The 20,424-nt window shown below is 30.5% G+C and overlaps 1 protein-coding gene and 1 pseudogene across 2 annotated transcripts; both read left to right on the forward strand.

Annotated features, from left to right (window-relative positions):
• The first annotated feature begins 7,757 nt into the window (after positions 1-7,757).
• On the forward strand, positions 7,758-10,289 carry LOC111313512 (BTB/POZ and TAZ domain-containing protein 1-like). The gene is made up of 5 exons (XM_022914200.2): positions 7,758-7,935; positions 8,024-8,157; positions 8,909-9,212; positions 9,295-9,614; positions 9,798-10,289. The coding sequence occupies exons 1-5, from the start codon at positions 7,801-7,803 to the stop codon at positions 9,973-9,975; spliced, it is 1,071 nt and encodes a 356-aa protein (XP_022769935.1). The 5' UTR covers positions 7,758-7,800; the 3' UTR covers positions 9,976-10,289.
• Positions 10,290-12,174: 1,885 nt separating this feature from the next.
• Positions 12,175-20,116, forward strand: LOC111303740 (putative Ufm1-specific protease; annotated as a pseudogene). The gene is made up of 8 exons (XR_016344904.1): positions 12,175-12,179; positions 12,339-12,424; positions 12,952-13,074; positions 13,341-13,417; positions 18,895-18,983; positions 19,222-19,333; positions 19,507-19,610; positions 19,798-20,116. The product of XR_016344904.1 is annotated as a putative Ufm1-specific protease (transcript).
• The last annotated feature ends 308 nt before the right edge of the window (positions 20,117-20,424 follow it).

Genomic DNA, 20,424 nt, shown 5'->3' on the forward strand with positions numbered 1-20,424 from the left:
TATCTCTCTTTCTCTGTCCCTAACTCTCTCTCTCCCAAAAATCCCTCGTGGAAACCATAAATGACAGTAATGCCAAGCCTAAAGAGAAGGAAACAAAGAATGCAAGTCCGGAGACAGATGAAAAGCTTCAATTCCAACTATTTTTGAATTAATTTGAAATGATTTAAGTGAGTAGGAAAGTTCACCCACCACCATAGGTGTAGTTAATTTTTCTTATCTTTTGGATTGCCATTGAAGTTCGAATTCGAGATCTTCAATTCTAAAATCAATTTCAACTCCATTGAACTGACAGCTCGTTAATTTCTCTATAATTAAAATTGCTTCCAGCACTAAATCATCATCACTGATCAGAGATGCCCATCTATCCAAATAAAATCCCACCATCCACTCCAAGATACTAATATATAGAACATCACTGTAGTCCTTAGTCCTTTTTTGGCCATGAAAAGCATGCTCTTTCACCAAGGCATGGACTATAGAAAATTACACCAAAGGAAACACCCCAATGTCTAGCCTCCTCGGGCCCTCAAGAGATTTTACAGAGAAGAGATTAAATGTAAAGACAAAAATGGCAAGGCACATGCACATTCCATAGAACAGCTTTGGATTGAACCGCCTGCCCCTGTCCCTTGACTAAAATTGACAAATAAAGTTGCTTGGTTCCATGTTCAACACATCCCCTTTTCTGCATTAATTAGCACCGAAGACTCCCCAAGTCTCGGGAAGCATCATATCCTATCTCGCACATGCAACATTGAAAGTGATAAAATCTTATGTATTACCATGTATTAAACATCATAACTGAGAGCTAAACTTTGGGTTATCGCCTGGATAAGGTTTCCTAAACTTGAGATTCTCATCTGGTAGGCCTGGGGTTGCGTCTGAACGAAGTGATACATCTGCTGCAAAACTAGGCCCTGTCTTTATGCCCCGAAGAAATGGACCACTATTCAATTGAACTGAGTTTCTTTTCCTCCCTAAATGTCTCGAAACAAATATTGAACTGAGTGGTGATCAAAGAGGGACGAGGAATGGAATGCTCTGATCTCCTTGTTGCCTTCCCCACCACCGCCACCATTGCCCCTCGGTTTGTTTCTGGTTGTAGTATATGGTACAAAAGAGAAATTATGAAAGAAGGTCCAGAGGTTTTTTTGTACTAAACATAGACAACAACATGTTGCATACAGACAGGACCTTTCTAACCAAAACCAGGACCATCTTTTGCTCAAAGAACTGCTTTAACAACTGTTTAGATTTGGGTTAACTTCTGTTTAGCTGACAAACATGGCATATGATATTATTGCATGTTATTGATTAGTGTTTGGAGGAATGTTTATATCATTGGCCAGCTTGAAAAAATTAGAATTGATTTACAGGTTTCGCCAAATAAAATCGTCGAGTTGGATTGCTAACTAATTTGGATGATTATATATCCCATCCCATCATTCAGCTCATAGTTATGTGATGATGCAGATGTTATGGACCCGACCATGTGGGAGACAAATAGTGCGTGGGGAAGCTTAATTGGAAGGCGACTAAAGCCTATCAAAGATGATGTTTTGAGCTTTTGGACCATGAAAATTTCTCCTTTAGCTTGTGGCAAGAAAATGGTTGATTTTGTGACAGATTATCAAGATTTGAATTAGTAGACAGAGTCGAAATATAATCGAGCCAGTCTTATACCGCGAGCCAATTAATATGACCATTACGATTTGCTCGCCACGCTTTCTTCGTTCTGTTAGTGGCAGGGGATCCGTTAAGAATCCATTTGAATAAATTGTAAGATCAATTTTAATAAAATTAAAAATAACAATGATAATAAAATTAAAATTAATAATAAAATATATGTTTAAATATAAATATAATAATGATGATAATTTTTTTTTATTTTTATAATAAAATCAATTACCCTAAAATCTAATTATCATAAGATTCAATTATTCATTGGGCTTTTTTTGCTAGTCTAATTGAAGGATAATATGAGATAATTGTACCGTTAAATAAATATGATAATCTATGTATTTATAAAATATTAAAATTCTTATATTTATATAATATTTTATATAAAAATTATTTGTTAGAATTTATATTAATATAAAATAAAAAATATTTTTTTGTTTTATTATATTAATATATGATTATTATTAAAATTTTAGATTATGCTATTTTTTTATGTTATATTTGTATAGTGTCATAAATATTATGGTTTAAATTATTAGATTTACTATTTAAACATAGAATCCAATGCAATTAACTTGAAAAAGGTTGGACTCCGCCGCATGGGAGCAGCCTAAGCGAATCACGGCGAGGATCAAGGCCTGCCCCCTGTCCCTGTTCGTAAGGTCTACAGTTTTGGTAACAAAGCCTTTTAAACATGTGCAATAGCAGCCTTTCTAGAATAAGAAGAAAACAGTTTCTCTGCGTTCCTCTTTCTTTCTCTTCTAACGAACAGGCTGTCTATTAAGACTTATGTGTGTCACTGTTTTCTTCTTTTCTTTCTTTAGTGTTTCACTGTCAATCAATAAATCAAAAGTACATGCCCTTTTTTTTTTAAAGTTCAATATGTTCTAATAAAATGACTGGTAAATGATAATAGCCGTAGCCAGTGAAAGCTAATAGGAATGACAATGGGTCGGACGAGCCGGATTTTTTATCGAATTCGATTAGATAATTTTTTATTATTTTTATATTTAAATTTGATATAATTTAATATCATATTAAATTATATTTGATTCAATTTGATATGAAATTAATAAAATATTATTTTTAATATAAATATAAAATTAAATATATAAAAATTTTTATTTATATATATATTCGATCGGATAAAATCGAGTCAGTCTTATTATATTAGGGTTAAATTTCCACCTTACTATTCTTAATTTCCTACACACATTAGCTGTGCAACAATAATTCAATATTTTTATCGTCTTAAAAGGAAAAAAAAAAAGAAAGGCTTTTAGTGTATAATATGAAGCAGATTGAGCTCAATCCATGGCCGTCTCAAAACTGGGCATCTGGTTTTTAGCTAGCTTTTTATCCCCTCGTATCAGTTATCACATTTCTAGTTGAGCAGACCCTTACGCTTGTATAACCCAGATTGGTAAAAATCAATTCCAGAAGAAAAGAAGAGCTAAGAATTAGTATGAAAAAACTCTGATGAAATCAGAGAGAGAGTTTTTTTTTCTGAAGAACTGCTTGTTTCTTGCACTCCTTTGGATTGTTAGTAAACTATAAAGGAAAAATGTTTTTCCAGTTTAAATGTTTAATTCAGTAGCTTAATATACTAATTCTTTAAATGTTTGTGTGGAGTAAATTTGGGATTTAAATAATAATTATTATACTATCTTTTTGTTATTTTTTTTAGATATGATAACTTAAAATACGATGATACAAAAATATTATAAAAAATACAAAATTGATATAATTTAAAATTTTAATAAAAATCATATATATTTAATAAAATAAAATAAAACGTATTTTATATTTTTATATTTACATGAATTATGATAAATAATTTTTACATAAAATATGATATAAATATATAGATTATTAATATTTTACTCGATAAAAATATATAAATTATCGGATGTATTTTTTTATAACAAAAAATTGTTTTTCCAAATGGGAAATTCCTTGCGCAATCAAATAATTTCCTAAGCCCAGTTCAAAAGAAAAGGAAACTTCCCCATGCTCCATGATCACTTCAAATAATTTGAAATGTCACAACACAAATTTGTGAATCATTAAGGGCAGTTTGGTGCTGGATAGTAAGAAAGAGGGACCTTTGCTATTTAAATTTACAAATGAGTAATGAAAAATATGGAGCCATAGCAAAACCAATGAGTGTTACCTTAAAAAATGTTTTTTTTATAGATGACTTTGTCCCTCAAAAAGAAAACTAAGTAACTAAAAAGTAGATTTGACAATCTTAAGTATGAGTTAGTGATACGACATAAAAATAATATAAATAAAAAATTTAAAAATAATACGATTTAAAATTTAAAAAAATCATAAATAATTTTAACAAAACAAAATATATATCATATTTTTATATCAATATAAATTAATACGTAATTTTATATAAAATACAATATAAATATATAAATTATCAATATTTTACATGTCAACTAATTTGCGTATTGATAATTATCAATATTACTTGCAATTTCCAAAGTGGATTTGTCCTAAGCCCAATTCAAAAAAAAAAAAAAATCGTAATATTCAAATGTCAACTTTAATAATATATCAATTAATTTAAAGAACAATTAACACAAACTATCAATTTGGTAAAAAATACATTTATTCAAAAGTTATAACTAAAACATTAGATTTTATGATTCAATGGCTAAAATAAAAAATCATCCAACATTAAATGACTATTCCAATTTGTACATTTTACCCATATTTTAAATGAGAGAAATGAGGGGCATGTGCCCATATTGACAACTTCTTTTTACTCATCCATAATCTTAACAATGTTTTTTCTATTTTATAAGAAAAAGATCTTATCCAAAGTTCAACTAGTCACAAGAAAAAAAGAAATTCAAATCCTTCCTTTTTTGAATTAAAATATTTTATTGAACATTGCCCTTCTCGTTAAAATCCAACCAACCAAATTTGCCTCATTTCTTATTTTAGGAAAGTTCCATGAAACAAGTGTATGCTATTTAAAAGAAAAAAAAAAAGAAAATCATTACGAAACAAAAGGATAAAGCAAAACTTATTGATTAATCAAAATTAGTAATAAAATAAGTTTAATCATATCCATTCGAGGCATAGTTATCTGCCACCGCGACGCACCATCGTAGCTCATCTGATTTTTAAAACAGATTCGATTTTTAGTAGATTTAATAATTTAAAATATGATATAATGATATGATTTGAATATGATATAAAAATAATTATTATGAATTTAATAAATTTAAAATATATATTTTATATTAATATAAGTTATAATAAATTATTTTTATAAAAAATATAATATAAATATATAAATATAAATATTTTTCATTTTATGAATATATATATATTTTGATTGGTTAACAATCACTGGTCGGCCGAGGGGCTCAGGTTCTCCATCGATCGAATCAGTGCCAAACTTCTGGTTAACTTTGATGACACGTGTTTCTTAACGAGTAGCTGTTGGGACCCTTACACTCTCTGTTTCCACGTTTGTTATGGTTTTTGCTATGCATGTGGGTCATCGACACGTGGAAATCCAACCTAGGTGGAGTTCAAGACAAGTGGACAAAATCAAAAGCCGAATGGATAAGAACGAGTGCCACGTCAGACTGATCTATAACTCTTCAGCTCACCAAAAGCCGTTTATCAGAAAATCGACTCTTCGAAGAACCTGTCGTCGTATAGCCTTTCCTAGTCAGCTCAGAAAGGGCGTCCAGTTAATATTAGATATTTAAGGATGATAAGTGAAAATTTTAAAACGTCAAGGGTAAATGTGGAATAAGAATTAACTATCAGCATCCCCACGCGCATTTTCAAAGAATCCGTCCACCTAGTCACTAGGTATATCTGCCCGCTTTATAGTATTAAATTAAACAATTTTTTTTATAAAAATAAACTAAATTACTTGATATTAAGCATAGGAAAGTATATCATATCTATTGATTCAAAAAAATATTCATATTAATTTTAATTGTTTTTTATAAAATTAAAAACGTATGCCAAAGGTAATGTCATCAAGTGGAGGTGATAATAGTTTTGTTTGGATCAAATTTGATTTGATTTTTTTAATATTATATAATATTATAAAAATTTAAAATTCGAATCAAATATTCATTTAATCTAAACTGAATTAAACCAAATTTTACTAATTTGATTCGATTCAATTTATTAATTTTTAATTTTTAATTTTTATATATTATTTTAATATAAAATTTTAATATATTTAAATAAATTTTGATATAAAATTATTATTTTTATTTTATAAAAATTTAAAATATATATAAAAACTAAAAAAATATATAATTCGGTTTGGTTCAATATTTTTCAATTTTTCATCTCCCGATCCAAACTTAATATATATATATATATTTAATATTTGAACTTGATTCGAATCGAATAAAAAAAATCAATCTGAACCAAATCAAACATTATAATTTTAAATCGGTTTTCGAATTTCACAGTATGTTTCTCACCTCTACCATCGTGTGGATCTTGTTAATTTGGATTTAAAAAATTTAAATTATTTTAGATTTTTATCATCTTAAGTTTTTGTCATTTTATATTCAAACTTTTTAAGTTTGATATTCTAATTATTTAGATTTTAATTATTTAAAATTTAAATTATCATTTCTTTTGAATAATTTAATTTAAATTATTTTAAATTCGAGTTCATTTATATTCATTAGTTAAATTTTTTAATTAAATCATATTGATTTAAAGTAAGGCAAGTTTTACAAGCATTTATTTATGTACATTAAAGTCATACTTTGTATATAAAATTATGATAAAAATAATAAGATGATATTATGAATATGATTAGATTAAATAATATCATCTTATTTTTATGTTTGATGTGTGTAAATAATAAAATAAGATAATTTATTTATTAATCAAAATTATTTTTTTTCAAAATTTACACAATTTAAATTATTAATATAATTTTTAAAAGTATAATAAAAACGTATGTTTAATTTTATGGATTAAAAATAATCATTTCCACTTTAAGAAAATTAAATTATCCTAAACCAAGTGTATATAATATTTCTTATAATCTTATCATTTTAAATTAGAAACAAATATAATATAATATAATATAATTATCATATTATTTTATATATTATTTTATACACCAAACATAGAGATGGCAATCTAATTTGGCCCCTTGCGAGTTTCGACTCGATCCGACCTCTTAAGATCAATTTTTTTTTTTTAAATTAAGTTTTCGATTAGGTTAAGTCAGGTAATAGTAAAAAAAAATAAAAATAAGATTTTAAGCAAACCAAACTCGAATCTACTCAATATATATAAATTTATTTTTTAATTATTTATTTAATTATATATATATTTATATAATTTTATATTTATATTAAAATAATATTTTAAAAAATAATATTTTAATAAATTTGAATTAAGTCGAGTTTGAATATTATAAATATAAAATTGGATCGAGTTTAATGTGAACAAAATCTCACCCTAACCTTACTCGTTACCATTGCTAATCAAACATGACCTAAAATATTATGCCGTTTAAAGACTAGGACAACTAATCTATGATTCAAAGTATGTCAAGTTTTACTAAATTCGGTTTCACATTAGTAAATATCAAACTCCTTTAAACGTTCAAAGTTAGATTTTGAGTTTCACTCGTTCAGCAAAAAATTTTTAATATAAATTTTGAAAGATATTAAAATGATTTTATTAAAAATATGATCTTGAATTATATCCATTTAAATATTGTAAATTGTTGGACTTATTTTTTCTTAAAAATAATAAAAAAATAGTTATTATTTATTTCGTGTTCCTATATATATACAATATAAAATTATTATACTATAATTTATATCAATATATTAAATATAAAATATATATTTTGTTTTTATCATATTTATATATAATTTTATTAAAATTTTACGAAAAATGACACTCAAGGCGCGTGGAACAGTGAAACACAACATTTTTGTCACATGTGACACATCAAATTGTTCTGGGCTTCGGTTTTGAGCATTTTAAATGTTTTTCTCACTCCCTTAGGATGTCTATAAAATTCAAGACAGCCAAGCTCCTTGGAAATCGCACAACGACTAAAGAACAGACTCTGTGTTTTTTTCTCTTTCCATGGAAGGCAACAATCATAACTCAACCTCCTCCGCCGTCATCTCAGCCACCTCCTTCGCCCTCCATTTACCCGAACCCGATGTCCAGATCGTCACCTCCGGTGGCCTCCGCATCCCCACTCACTCCAGCATCTTGGTAATGAGCCTATGCTCCCTTTTATTTAGACCATTTTTCGATTTCAAAATTTTCGTTGTTTTCTGATCTTTTTTTTTTAAATATTCAGGCAATGGCGTCGCCGGTGCTGGAAAATATAATTGAGAGACCACGTAAGCACCGAAGCTCTGTGAGAGTCATCCCAATTCTCGGTGTTCCATCCGACGCCGTCTCTGCTTTTGTCGGATACCTCTACTCTTCCAGGTTGGTTCAGCATTTGATTTCCTCTCTGTTTTCTTCGATGATCTCTGCCGTTCATTTCTTCCTTGTTTTCCACGTGATATAATCAACGATTGGCAAAACGTTTGAGTCTAATTATACGGCTTTTCTAAATTCTTTTCTTTTACTTGTAATATCAGCATTGTCGTCATCTTATAATAAAAAATAAAACCTAATATAATAAAATAATAAATAGATATGATATTTTAAAATTATCTTCTAATAAAATTAAAAATTTTCGAATTATAATTTATATTAATATAATTTTATTTATATTAAATTTTTATAATTTTAAATAAAATTTTAATTGTATTAATTTAAAATTTAAAAATTTTATTATTTTTATCATATTATTATATTATACGTAAGATTATTAATTTCAAAACTTTAAGTAAAATTAATAATTTATATATTCGTATTATATAAAATATTAAAATTTATATATTTATATTATTTTTTTAAAAATTTAATAAAAAATAAAAAAAAATTTATTTTTTTAATTTTTTTAATTTATATATAATTATTATTAAAATTTTAAATCATATCATTTATATATTTTTTATTTATATTATATTATTATATCAAAATTATCAAATCTAACACTCCATTGCCTATTCTACGCTAGTAATATTTTTTGATCCGTCACGTTATTTGCTGGATTTATTTCTCCAAAATCAGAGGAGATATTTTTTATGTCAAAGTTGAATTGACGGAAATGACCCCGGTGTTGCAATAGGTGCACGGAGGAGCAAATGGAGAAATATGGGATTCACCTGCTAGCGTTGTCACACGTTTACTCGGTCCCGCAGCTGAAGCAGAGGTGCACCAGGGGAGTGAGTCAACGGCTGACGATCGAGAATGTGGTGGACGTGCTCCAACTCGCCAGGCTCTGCGACGCACCCGATCTTTACCTCAAGTGCATGAAGCTGGTCTCCGCCAATTTCAAGGCTGTTGAGCAAACCGAAGGCTGGAAATTCATTCAGGGTCATGATCCCTGGCTCGAACTCGAGATTCTCCAATTCATGGACGAAGCTGAATCGGTAAATCTTAAAGAAATTACCCCAACCCTCATTAACATTGATATTGGTTTTTCATTTTTTGAAAATTGATCTAATTTGGCAGAGGAAAAAGAGAACGAGGCGGCTCAAGGAAGAACAGAGCTTGTATTTGCAGCTCAGCGAGGCAATGGAGTGTTTAGAGCACATTTACACGGAAGGGTGCACGAATGTCGGGCCGTACGACGTGGAACCGGCAAAGAGAATGGGCCCATGCAACAAATACACAACGTGTCAAGGTGTCCAGCTGTTGATCAAACACTTTGCTCTGTGCAAGAGAAGGGCTAATGGAGGAGGGTGCTCCCGGTGCAAGCGGATGTGGCAGCTTCTTAGACTCCATTCCTCCATTTGTGATCAGCTTGAATCTTGCAGGGTTCCACTTTGCAGGTAAAATTAAACCCATCATTATCCGTTATTAGTGTATCAAGCCTGGTGGGTCTTAAAAGTCCCATGTTTGTCTCTTTTTCTAGAGAAATTGGGTCCTTCTATTCTTTCTTTTCAATTACTATAAGCAGCATTGTTGGCCTTTTACCATTAACATTAAGGCTGGTTGCTTTTTAAATGTGACAGACAATTCAAATTGAAAGCTCAACAACAGAAAATGTGTGATGCAGCAAAGTGGAAGCTACTTGTGAGGAGGGTTGTGTCAGCTAAAGCTATGTCTTCTCTATCTCTGCCCAAGAGAAAGAGAGAGGAGCTGAGGGAAACAATGGGTTGTCATGTATTGAAAACCTTTAGATTCTGTTAAGCTACAATAATCTTATAGAAAGGAGTTAGTTCTGTAGGAAAGCAGTCAGTTTAATTCTTTGATTCATGAGAGAAAAATTTTGTCTTGGTGTGTTCTGTATATGAGGCGAGTTGGTTTTGCCTAGCTAGCTTCGTCATATCAATCTATCATTCCTCACCTACTTTTTTAGGGATTTTATAGAGTAATCCTCTAATGGTGGGCACTGGGTAGTGTGTCCAGCACAAGATGATGTATAATGGAGTGTCTATTTGTAAAATTATAAACCTCTCCATTTTGTGCAAATGAAAGTCGTTTAGACTTGGTCTATTTTGTCATTAAGTTTTGTCAAATGCCTCAACTAAACTAACTTTGATTGAACAATGACTATCCAGATATTAGTTTGAAAAACCACAGCAATATAATAATACGTAAAAAAAAAGAAGAATTAGCTAAAATGATTCATACATGTAGACTCGATATTTTTCGTTAATATATCATATTTTATATAAAAATTACGTATTATAATTAGTATCGATACGAAAATATAAAATATAAAATTTTGATTTTATTAAATCTATTTATGATTTTTAAAAAATTTTAAGTTGTGTTATTTATGTATTTTTTATTTGTATTATTTTATATTATAACACTGTATCGTGTTTCAAATTATTAGGTTTAATGCGATTAAGATCGGATCAAAAGAGATTAAAATTTAAATTTGAATCACTTAAAGATTTTTTTATTTTCCTGTTGTGGTCTCATATGTTAAAAAAAAAAGTTACATAACTATTTCACAGATTTTTTATATAAAAATATATAAACTTAATAATTTTTTTCTTATCAAATGAAAAAAAAATAAAAAAAAATAAAATTTCATGCCACACTCTTTCCTTCATCTTTCTTTCCTATCAAATACGGTGCTATCAAATTCGGTGTTAGTGTTTTGTATTAATTTTATTTTTGTAATTTTCTTTCATTTTCAATTTATTTCTACCACAAGTAGGAAGAAAATGCAAGAAAATAAAATTGAATCCCCAATTTTTATAAACGGGAAATAGCACGAGTACCAAATTGCAATATCAAAAAACATGAAGGAAATTTCAATAATTCTTCGTTTGATTCTGGTCTTTTTGGATAATTTCTGGCCTTTTCCATTTTCCGTCCTATTTTCCTTTTCTTTCCCTAGCGAAAAGCCCGGCCCAAACAAACCGGCACCAAATTCTCGCGGGTTTGAATCCGACTCCAGGTTTTGCCCACTGTAGTCCATGGAGAAGAAAAATAGAAGCATACAAGTCGAGTGCCCTAAGCTGTTGATCAGCCGGAACGAATCGGATCTCCAACGGCTGATCGGATGCCCTTTTTTCCCTTCCACTTACCATTGTCTCCACCTTCAGATGCCTCCAATCCAATTCCTCCGGCCCGGATTTCAACAAGTTTGTCTCACTCGCTATGCATTTTCTTCTATCAGCTATGGAGGAAACTAGACTTCGATTGTGGATTTCAAGCTAGAAATACTCTGTTACGCATTCCAGGGCATCCTGTTGATGCATGTCATTTTCAAATTAATAATCCCTGGGTTAATTGACCAGTTAAATTCAATGAAGAAGATGACCTTGCCTAATCTGTTAACACAACATCTACAGGTAATTGTTTACGTATCAAATTATGTCACGGTCTTCATGACTCCATATATCACCTTCAGAAAGAGGTATACATAAGGTTTTCTTTCTCTCCCCCTGCTCCCACCTTGCTTTCCCTGTTGCTGCTCCATTACAGTGTTCTCTGGTTTAGTCGTTACTGATAGGCTGTGAAATTTTTGGTCATAAGTTCTCCCTTCTGGTTGTCCAATGATCTAATTCATCAACTTAGGTGCATGGTTCCACTTTGACCATCTTTCTCAAAGCATTCACTAATATACTCAAAAACATGTTTCAATTTCTCTATAATCTACGTTCTATACCATTAGTTTTCTGAAGACAGTGTAAAGCCGCAGAAATTTTAAGCTCAACAGGCTATAAGACACCCACCACAAGTGAATGAAATTCCAAGACACAATATGTCTCAACACCAGCCGTATCTGATACTATGGAATCTTGAGTAATAATACTAGCTTGTTATGCATGTTCAGAATCATATATGGAGTCCTTATCTTCTATCTAAGAGATACGAAAGTCAGAACAAAAATAACAATTTTGAAAGCTGGGATATAGTTTGTCGTTTATGAGGTGCTTTGATTGAGCATCCTATTTATATAATAATTAGGCTCGCTAAATTGATTTTGTAATTTAGTTCCTCAAATATTTAATTACTTTTCATCTAAAAAGTCTCTATTCTTGAATTTGATCTTGTTCCACAAATAACTTGAAACTAATTGCATTTTGCAGCTACATCCACTTTAGTCCGCCTGGAATAGCACATCCAATAACTGTTATCTATGAACTTAATTATGGGGAGACTGAAATGAAGCAAGGTACTTGGTAAATGTGAACTTTTGTTTGTTGAAGTGTTCTTGAGTTGTAAGTGGGATAGCAGAAAAACTTATGTAAAGTTGACTTCTGTCAACTACCACATCTATTACCTTTTCTCCTCTAGTATCATATCTAAAAATAAAGCTACAGCATTGCTCGCCTTTGTTGAATAATTTGGGCTCTTTTAGATACGGCTGGTTTATATATATCACCCGATAAACCAATTTTGTCTCTTGAGAGGAAAAATGCTTTATTTCTATGGTGCATTTGTTACATTCTCAAACTAATATTGGACGTTTGCATGAACTGCTCAACCTTGCACACCAAGAAAAGTCTTTCCTGCCATCGTTAGCATTTCTTTTTGCTTATACAAAAGTCTGTACTGTTTTCTAGAAAGGTTTTGATGACAAACTAAGCTACTACATATCATGTTCTAAAGTGATCTTCATAATGTATTGAAAATTTAGAATTATAATTTTAATTATTGTCCACCCCTTGATTTTCCATGGTTGTAATTTATGTTTGGCAGTTGATGCTAGAAGATCCCTACATCTAAGGCTAGGTTTGCCATTTGATCATCCTCTCTTACGGATTGCCAATTCCCTGGATTTGTCAACAACAGACTGTTCGAGTGACAGCTCAACAAGAAAGGGTAATTGTTGAAATAAAATACATTACAGAAATCTAGGCAGTTTTACCCTCCCATTCTCTTTCTTTATGTTTCTGCTATGCATGAACTTTTTAGCTTATTTTGTGGTACTATCTGGTTCTTCTTTGCTTAAAGATGTGCATGTTGGGATTCCAAGCAGTGGGGGTTAGTGGCTATAGTCTCCTTTTCTGTTTTACCTTTTCTCGTCTCTTTGTCATTGTTAACTTTGGTTTTTGGAAAAGAATGAATTTTTCCTTTTTTTTGTGCAGTCTCAGGAGGCATTGTTTCTCTGGTTCAAGGTTCTTATGAGTACTATCATTATTTTCAAGATGGCTTTGATGATTCAGTATGGGACTTTCTTCTTCTTTTTAGTATCTTTCATAATTCTCTTACAGTTAAAACAAGTTGCTGTTCTGATATCTTTTAGAGATCCATGCTATTAGAATGTGCATTCAACACTGTATGGTATCCATGTCAAGAAGTATAATTGTGGGAAAACATTTATTTACAACTGGTTGTAATCTTGTAATCTATGTATTTATATTTGTATATCTAGAATTAAGTATTTGTATCTCTAGAATTAAGGACAAAAAATTAGGATAGACAATTCTTCAATTATAGGATCAGTTTTTAAGAAGATTTAGTTTCCTAGTTTAACCCATATTTAGTTGTATATAAACTTAAGGTTCTTGTATAATTCTTAATTAGCAGTTTTTCAATATACATTTAGTTTTTCCTCTTACGTTTTCACACAGATTTATTTTTTAGTTTTTTCACATGGTATCAGAGCTTTAGGCTCTTCTTGGGAAGTAAAATTTTTAGCCTTCATTACTGACTTCTATTTTAGGCTTTCATTGTCGAACCTTGTTTAGACCTTCATTGTCGAATCCTGTTAAGGCCTTCATAGCCATTCTATTTTTTCCTTCTTTAGCCTTCATTGCTAAGAGTCATTTCTGGTTATATCTTAAAACTTATTTCAATTCAAAAAAAGATATCACTACCACCCAATTTGAAGAAGCATCAAATGGAAAAATCACCGGAGTACTACAGATGTCTCGAAAACAAGGAGAGTTCGACAGAGAAGAGATTGAAAAGCTGAGAAACCTATTGAAAACCCTTGAAAAACCTATTGTGGTATGTTTTTTGGGTAAGGTCTCTAGTTCAGGTAAAGCTTCTGGTTCTTATGGATTAAATGTCTTGGTTAAGCATATTACGAGTTTTTGGGTTATTGACTCAGAAATCACAGATCATATGACACATTAATCATAAAAATTTAGTACATATATCCTGTGTCATAATAATAAGAAAATTGTTGTTGTAGATGGTTCACTTACTACAGTGACAGGATTAGGAGATGTTCAAGTTAATCCCTCGTTTGTTCTAAAAAATGTTTTTCATGTTTTTGGATTATCTTCTAATCTGATATTTATACAAAAACTTACCAAAGATATGAATTGCAAAGTGACTTTTTATCTTTCTTATTGTGAATTTTAGAATCAAAGTTTGGAGAAGAGGATTGGACTTGCTAAGGAGAATAATGGACTACATTATCTTGAGACATCAAATAACACAAATAATATCAAGAATAGTTTACCTTTGTCATTTCTTTCTGAAAAATTCTTCAATAAAAACAAAATCTGGCTTTATCATTTTCGTCTTCGACGTCCTTCTTTTGAAACTTTGAGAAATATGTTTCCTTCTTTGTTCAAAGGATTAAATGTCGAAGATTTTCATTGTAATGTTTGTGAACTTGCAAAGAACATATGTGTGTCTTTTTCAATTAGTAACAAAAGAAATTCTACTTCCTTTTACTTGATTCATAGTGACATTAGGGGTCTTTTTATAATTTTTAATATTTCTGGTGCAAGATGGTTTGTTTCATTCATAAATGATTATACCATAGTCTCTTGAGTTTTTTTTACTTAAATCCAAATCAGATGTGAATAATATATTTTTAAGCTTCCAAACTATGATCTAGAATCAATTTGAAGTCAGAATCAAGATATTTAAGTCTGATAATGGCAGAGACTATTTCAACCAGACTCTATCCATCTATTTTCAAAAATAGGAGATTATCTATGAGTCATCTTGTGTTAATATTTCACAACAGAATGGAGTGACAGAGAAAAAAAATAGTCATTTACTAGCCACAACCCGAGCCTTCTTTTTTCAAGCAAATATACCCAAATCTTACTGGGAGGAGGCTGTTCTCACTACCACACACATTATAAATAGGTTACCTTCAAAGATTTTGGGATTTAAAACTCTTATGAAACTACTGTCACAATTATATCCCAACCTTAATACCACAAACAACCTCACACCTAGGATATTTGGTTGTACATTATTTGTTCATGTTCACAGACATAATAGGGGAAAGTTAGATCCAAAAATGATTAAGTGTATCTTTGTGGGGTATTCATCAACTTAGAAAAGGTATAAGTGCTATCAACCTCTTACTAAAAAATTTTATGTGTCTGTAAATATTTCTTTTGAAAAAAATAAATCATTTTTTACTCAATCTTATCTTCAGGGGGAGACTTCATTTATGGAAGATAAGGATAAAAACTTCTTTTTTGCTTGATTTGTCTTTGTCCCATTCTTTAACATTTTCACCTATTAATTCTTCTGAGTCAAAACCTGTTTCTGCTGAGCTCAAGTTAAACATTGAATTTGAGTCTGAACCCATTCCAAATACAAAAAATGTGACAAAGGATAATATTGTTCTTGACTCTATGAAGGAATTACAGATGTACTTAAGAAAAAAAGTTTTAGAGCCTGAACCAGTGTCAGTCCAAAAACTTGATCCTAACTTTGAAAATGAGGCAACTATAGTTTTTGACTGTGTTTCTCAAAATGAGCATGAATCTCTAAAACTATAACTAATGATTATGATCTGTCTATTGTCATTAGGAAAAGAATCGGATAATATACTAAGCATCCACTATACCCAATTTTTAATTTTGTGTCATTTGAAAAATTCTTACCATCCCATAAAAATTTTTTTGTGAGCCTAAACACTATTTCAATTCCAACTACATTATCCGAGGTATTATATCCAGTAAGAAATGGAGACAAGCCATGAAAATAGAAATGGAGGCAAGCCATGAAAATAGAAATGGAGGCAACTCATAAAAATAGAAATGGAGGCCTTAGAGAAAAATAAAACATGAAAACTGGTAGAGTTGCCTAAAAAAAAAATCCAGTGGGTGTAAATGAGTTTTCACTATAAAATACAATACGGATGGTACTGTTAAAAAGTATAAAGTCAGGTTAGTGGCTAAGGGCTATACTCAAACTTATAGAGTGGATTATCAAAAAAATTTTGCTTCAGTTGCCAAGATGAATACAGTTAAAATTTTTTTATCTTTGGCTGTAAATTACAATTGGCAGCTTCAACAATTTGATATAAAGAATGCTTTTCTACATGATGATTTGAAAGAAAATATATATATAAAGGTTCCATCAAGATTTGAAGGTAATCTAGAAGCAAACAAAGTATGCAAGTTGAAAAAAGCTTTATATGGCCTTAAACAGTTTCCTAGGGCTTGGTTTGGAAGATTTGTCAAAGTGATACTAGCAATGGGATATAAACAAAGTCAAGGAGATCACACATTGTTTATTAAGCACTCTAATTCAAGGAGAGTCACAGTTCTATTAGTATATATTGATGATATAATTATAACTGAAGATGATGAAAAAGAGAGAGAATATCCAAAACAGTGTTTGACTAGAGAATTTGAGATAAAAGAGCTAGGGAGATTGAAGTACTTCATAAAAATTGAAGTAGCTCACTCACGACATGGTATTTTCATCTCACAATAGAAATATGTGATGGATCTTCTGAAAAAAATTGAAAAGCTCGCATATAAACCTGCAAATACTCCTATAGATCTTAATCGTAAAATTGAAGAAACTAACGAAGATGCTACTGTAGATAAAGAGATGTACTAAGGATTAGTTGAAAGATTCATTTATCTTTTATATACTAAACTTGATATAGCATATGCTGTGAGTGTGGTAAGTTAATTTATGCATAATCCTAAAGAAGTGCACCTATGGCTGTCTACTGTATATTACACTATTTGAAGGTCAATCTTGGGAGAGGTATCTTATTCAAAAAAAATTCAGGACTAGTTTTAGAAGCATATATAGATGCTGATTATGCATGTTCAGTAATTGATAGAAGATCTACCTCAGACTACTACACTTTTTTAGTGATAATCTTGTGACTTGAAGGAGTAAAAAATAGAATGTGATGATAAGATCAAGTGCTGAAGTAAAGTATAAAGTAATGGCTCAAGGAATTTGTGAACTCCTATGGTTAAAGATTATCCTAAAAAACTTGAAGATCAAGTGAGATGGACCAATGAGACTCTACTGTAATAACAAGTCTACAATAAGCATTGTGCACAATCCTGTGTAACATGACAAAACAAAACACATTGAAGTAGATCGACATTTTATAAAGGAAAAACTAGATAGTGGGTTGATTTGTACACCTTATGTTTCAACTAAGGGACAACTTGCATATATGTTGACTAAAGGTCTCAGTAGTGTAACATTTCAAGAAATTATTTTCAAAATGAGAATGAAAAACACCTATTCACCAGCTTGAGGGATAGTGTAAGAAAATATTTATTTACAGCTGGTTGTAATATTGTAATCTATGTATTTATATTTGTATCTCTAGAATTAAGTATTTGTATCCCTAGAATTAAGGACAAAAAATTAGGATAGACAATCCCTCAATTATAAGATCAGTTTTTAAGAAGATTTAGTTTCCTAGTTTAACCCTTATTTAGTTGTATATAAACCTAAGGTGCTTGTATAATTCTTAATGAGCAGTTTTTCAATATACATTTAATTTTTCCTCTTACATTTTCACACAAATTTATTTCTTAGTTTTTTCACAATAATTTTTAAAGCTCAAGGTTATGCATGGTTGTCTAAGCAGAAGTATTCTTTCTTTAATGGTTTCTATATTTGCTAGTGTTGTCAAGAAGTTGTGAAGCAATTTTTTCGATTAGTAACTGTTTCACCATCAATGATTTTCTTTCTTATCTACCTAATCTTGCATTATTTTAGCATATTTTATTCTTTGTTACTTCGTTTTGTCTCTTATTATTCTAAGTGTTGACTAAAGGTCTCAGTGATGCAACATTTCAAGAAATTATTTTCAAGCTGAGAATGAAAAATATCTATTCACCAGCTTAAGAGGGAGTGTGAGAAAACATTTATTTATAGTTGGTTGTAATCTTGTAATCTATGTATTTATATTTGTATCTATAGAATTAAATATTTGTATCCCTAGAATTAATGACAAAAAATTAGGATAAACAATCCCTCAATTATAAGAACAATTTTTAATAAGATTTAGTTTCTTAGTTTATCCCCTATTTAGTTGTATATAAACCTAAGATTCTTATATAATTCTTGATGAATAATTTTTTAATATACATTCAATTTTTCCTCTTACATTTTCGTACAAATTTATTTCTTAATTTTTTTACAACAATTCTTAAGGCTCAAGGTTATGCATGGCTGTCTAAGCATAAGTATTCTTTCTTTAACGGTTTCTAGATTTGCTAGTGTTGTCAAGAAGTTGTGAAGCAGTTTTTTCGGTTAGTAATTGTTTCACCATCAATGATTTTCTTTCTTATCTGCCTAATCTTGCATTATTTTAGCATATTTTATTCTTTGTTACTTCGTCTTGTCTCTTATTATTCTAATGATGACAATAAATTGAAATTTTTTGATTTTGATGGTGGTCATCATTTGTTCCTATAGTTCTCCTACTAACTTATGCAGATCACTTTCTAGGGATGGGGTTGCGCTTACCACTCTTTCTAGACTATCATTTCATGGTTCAGACTCCATCATTGTTCATCCATAGATGTTCCTTCACACAGGTATGAAATGGCTAGCAGGCTAAGGTTTTTAAGGCTTTTAACACCGTTTCCTTTTTCATTTTTTTTCTGGTGGTCCCATGTGCACAATTTGACTTTTAACATCCTATTAAAAACCATGATATGTTTCATATGAACAGATTATTGCTAAGTTTAGTTTGTTACTTTCTGCTTAAAGCATACTTTTGAGTGTTGATGTAATATGATTTTTTACTGATAAACATAGCATTTTTTTTCTTAGGGAAATAAAACAGTCGTTTGTAGATATTGGTGACAAGGATCTTTCTTTCATTGGGTCACGAGAATGGATTGGTGCAATTGAGTTGGGCTTTGTTCTGGATAAACTTCTAGGTGTAAGTGTACTGTTCTATTTCGAAAAATTATTGTTGTAAAATGTTAGGATACGTCTATTAGATATGACTATTTCAGGCAAAATATTAGTTGAATCATATCATACTTTGTTAATTGTGCTTTAGGTACTTGTGCACAATTTCTATCCATGTGTTTGACAAGATGTTTTTTGCAGGTCCATTGCAAAGTCATAAACGTTAGGTCTGGATCCGAGCATCCTGAAAAATGTTGAAAGCTGGCATTGCATTTTGAAAAATCAAGGAACACCAATTATGATCGGTAACTAGTGAGAATACCATTTTTTTTTTAAATTTATTTCCATTTACTAAAGGTCGCGTTTCTTGGATTGGTATCAACGTGACTAGCAATCTGCGCGGTCACTTGCTATACTATGCATAGGATTTTGTTATCTATCAGGAAAGTAACATGATTTCGAATCAAATGGTTTTAACTTTTATGGATACAGGTGGTGGTGTTCTTGCATACACCCTTCTAGGAGTTGATTACAATGAAGCCATCGGAGACTGTGGATTTCTTATACTAGATCCCCACTATATAGGAACTAATGATCTTAAGAAAATCATAAATGGAGGATGGTGTGGATGGAAAAAATTTGTTAGTAGCAGGGGAAAGAGTTTCTTTTTGCATGATAAGTGTAGACATCAAATTTGTTCGAATTTTTAATTGGGCCTCAATTTAAAATTTATCGTGTATATCGGGTTCTCAAGTTGAGGTCGGATTTCGATTTAACCAGGCTTGAGGCCTAAGGCCCAATTTCATTCTTTAAGCTCAAATCTTGCTTTTATTTTATTTATTTGTTTATTTATTTTTACATTAATATTAATTAATTAATTAAACAAAAGAAACAACTAACAAAAAAATCCAAGAAACATAAAAAAATGGGGCAGAAGGGTGCATGGTGCCGTGCACAGCACCATTGGCACCACCCACCCCTACCGAAGCCCTGTGCCGTCCTCTATCCAGGCACAGAGCCAAAGCCAAGCAGAATAAACAAAAAGATAAGGGGGTTAGTGTCTACGGGACCTTTTTCTGTCAGGTCCTGTGCCATCTAGACAAGCACAGTGCCACAATC

The sequence above is a fragment of the Durio zibethinus genome, chromosome 9, assembly GCF_047325235.1.
Source record: "Durio zibethinus cultivar Kanyao isolate XHJ-2024 chromosome 9, ASM4732523v1, whole genome shotgun sequence".
Lineage (NCBI taxonomy): Eukaryota > Viridiplantae > Streptophyta > Magnoliopsida > Malvales > Malvaceae > Durio > Durio zibethinus.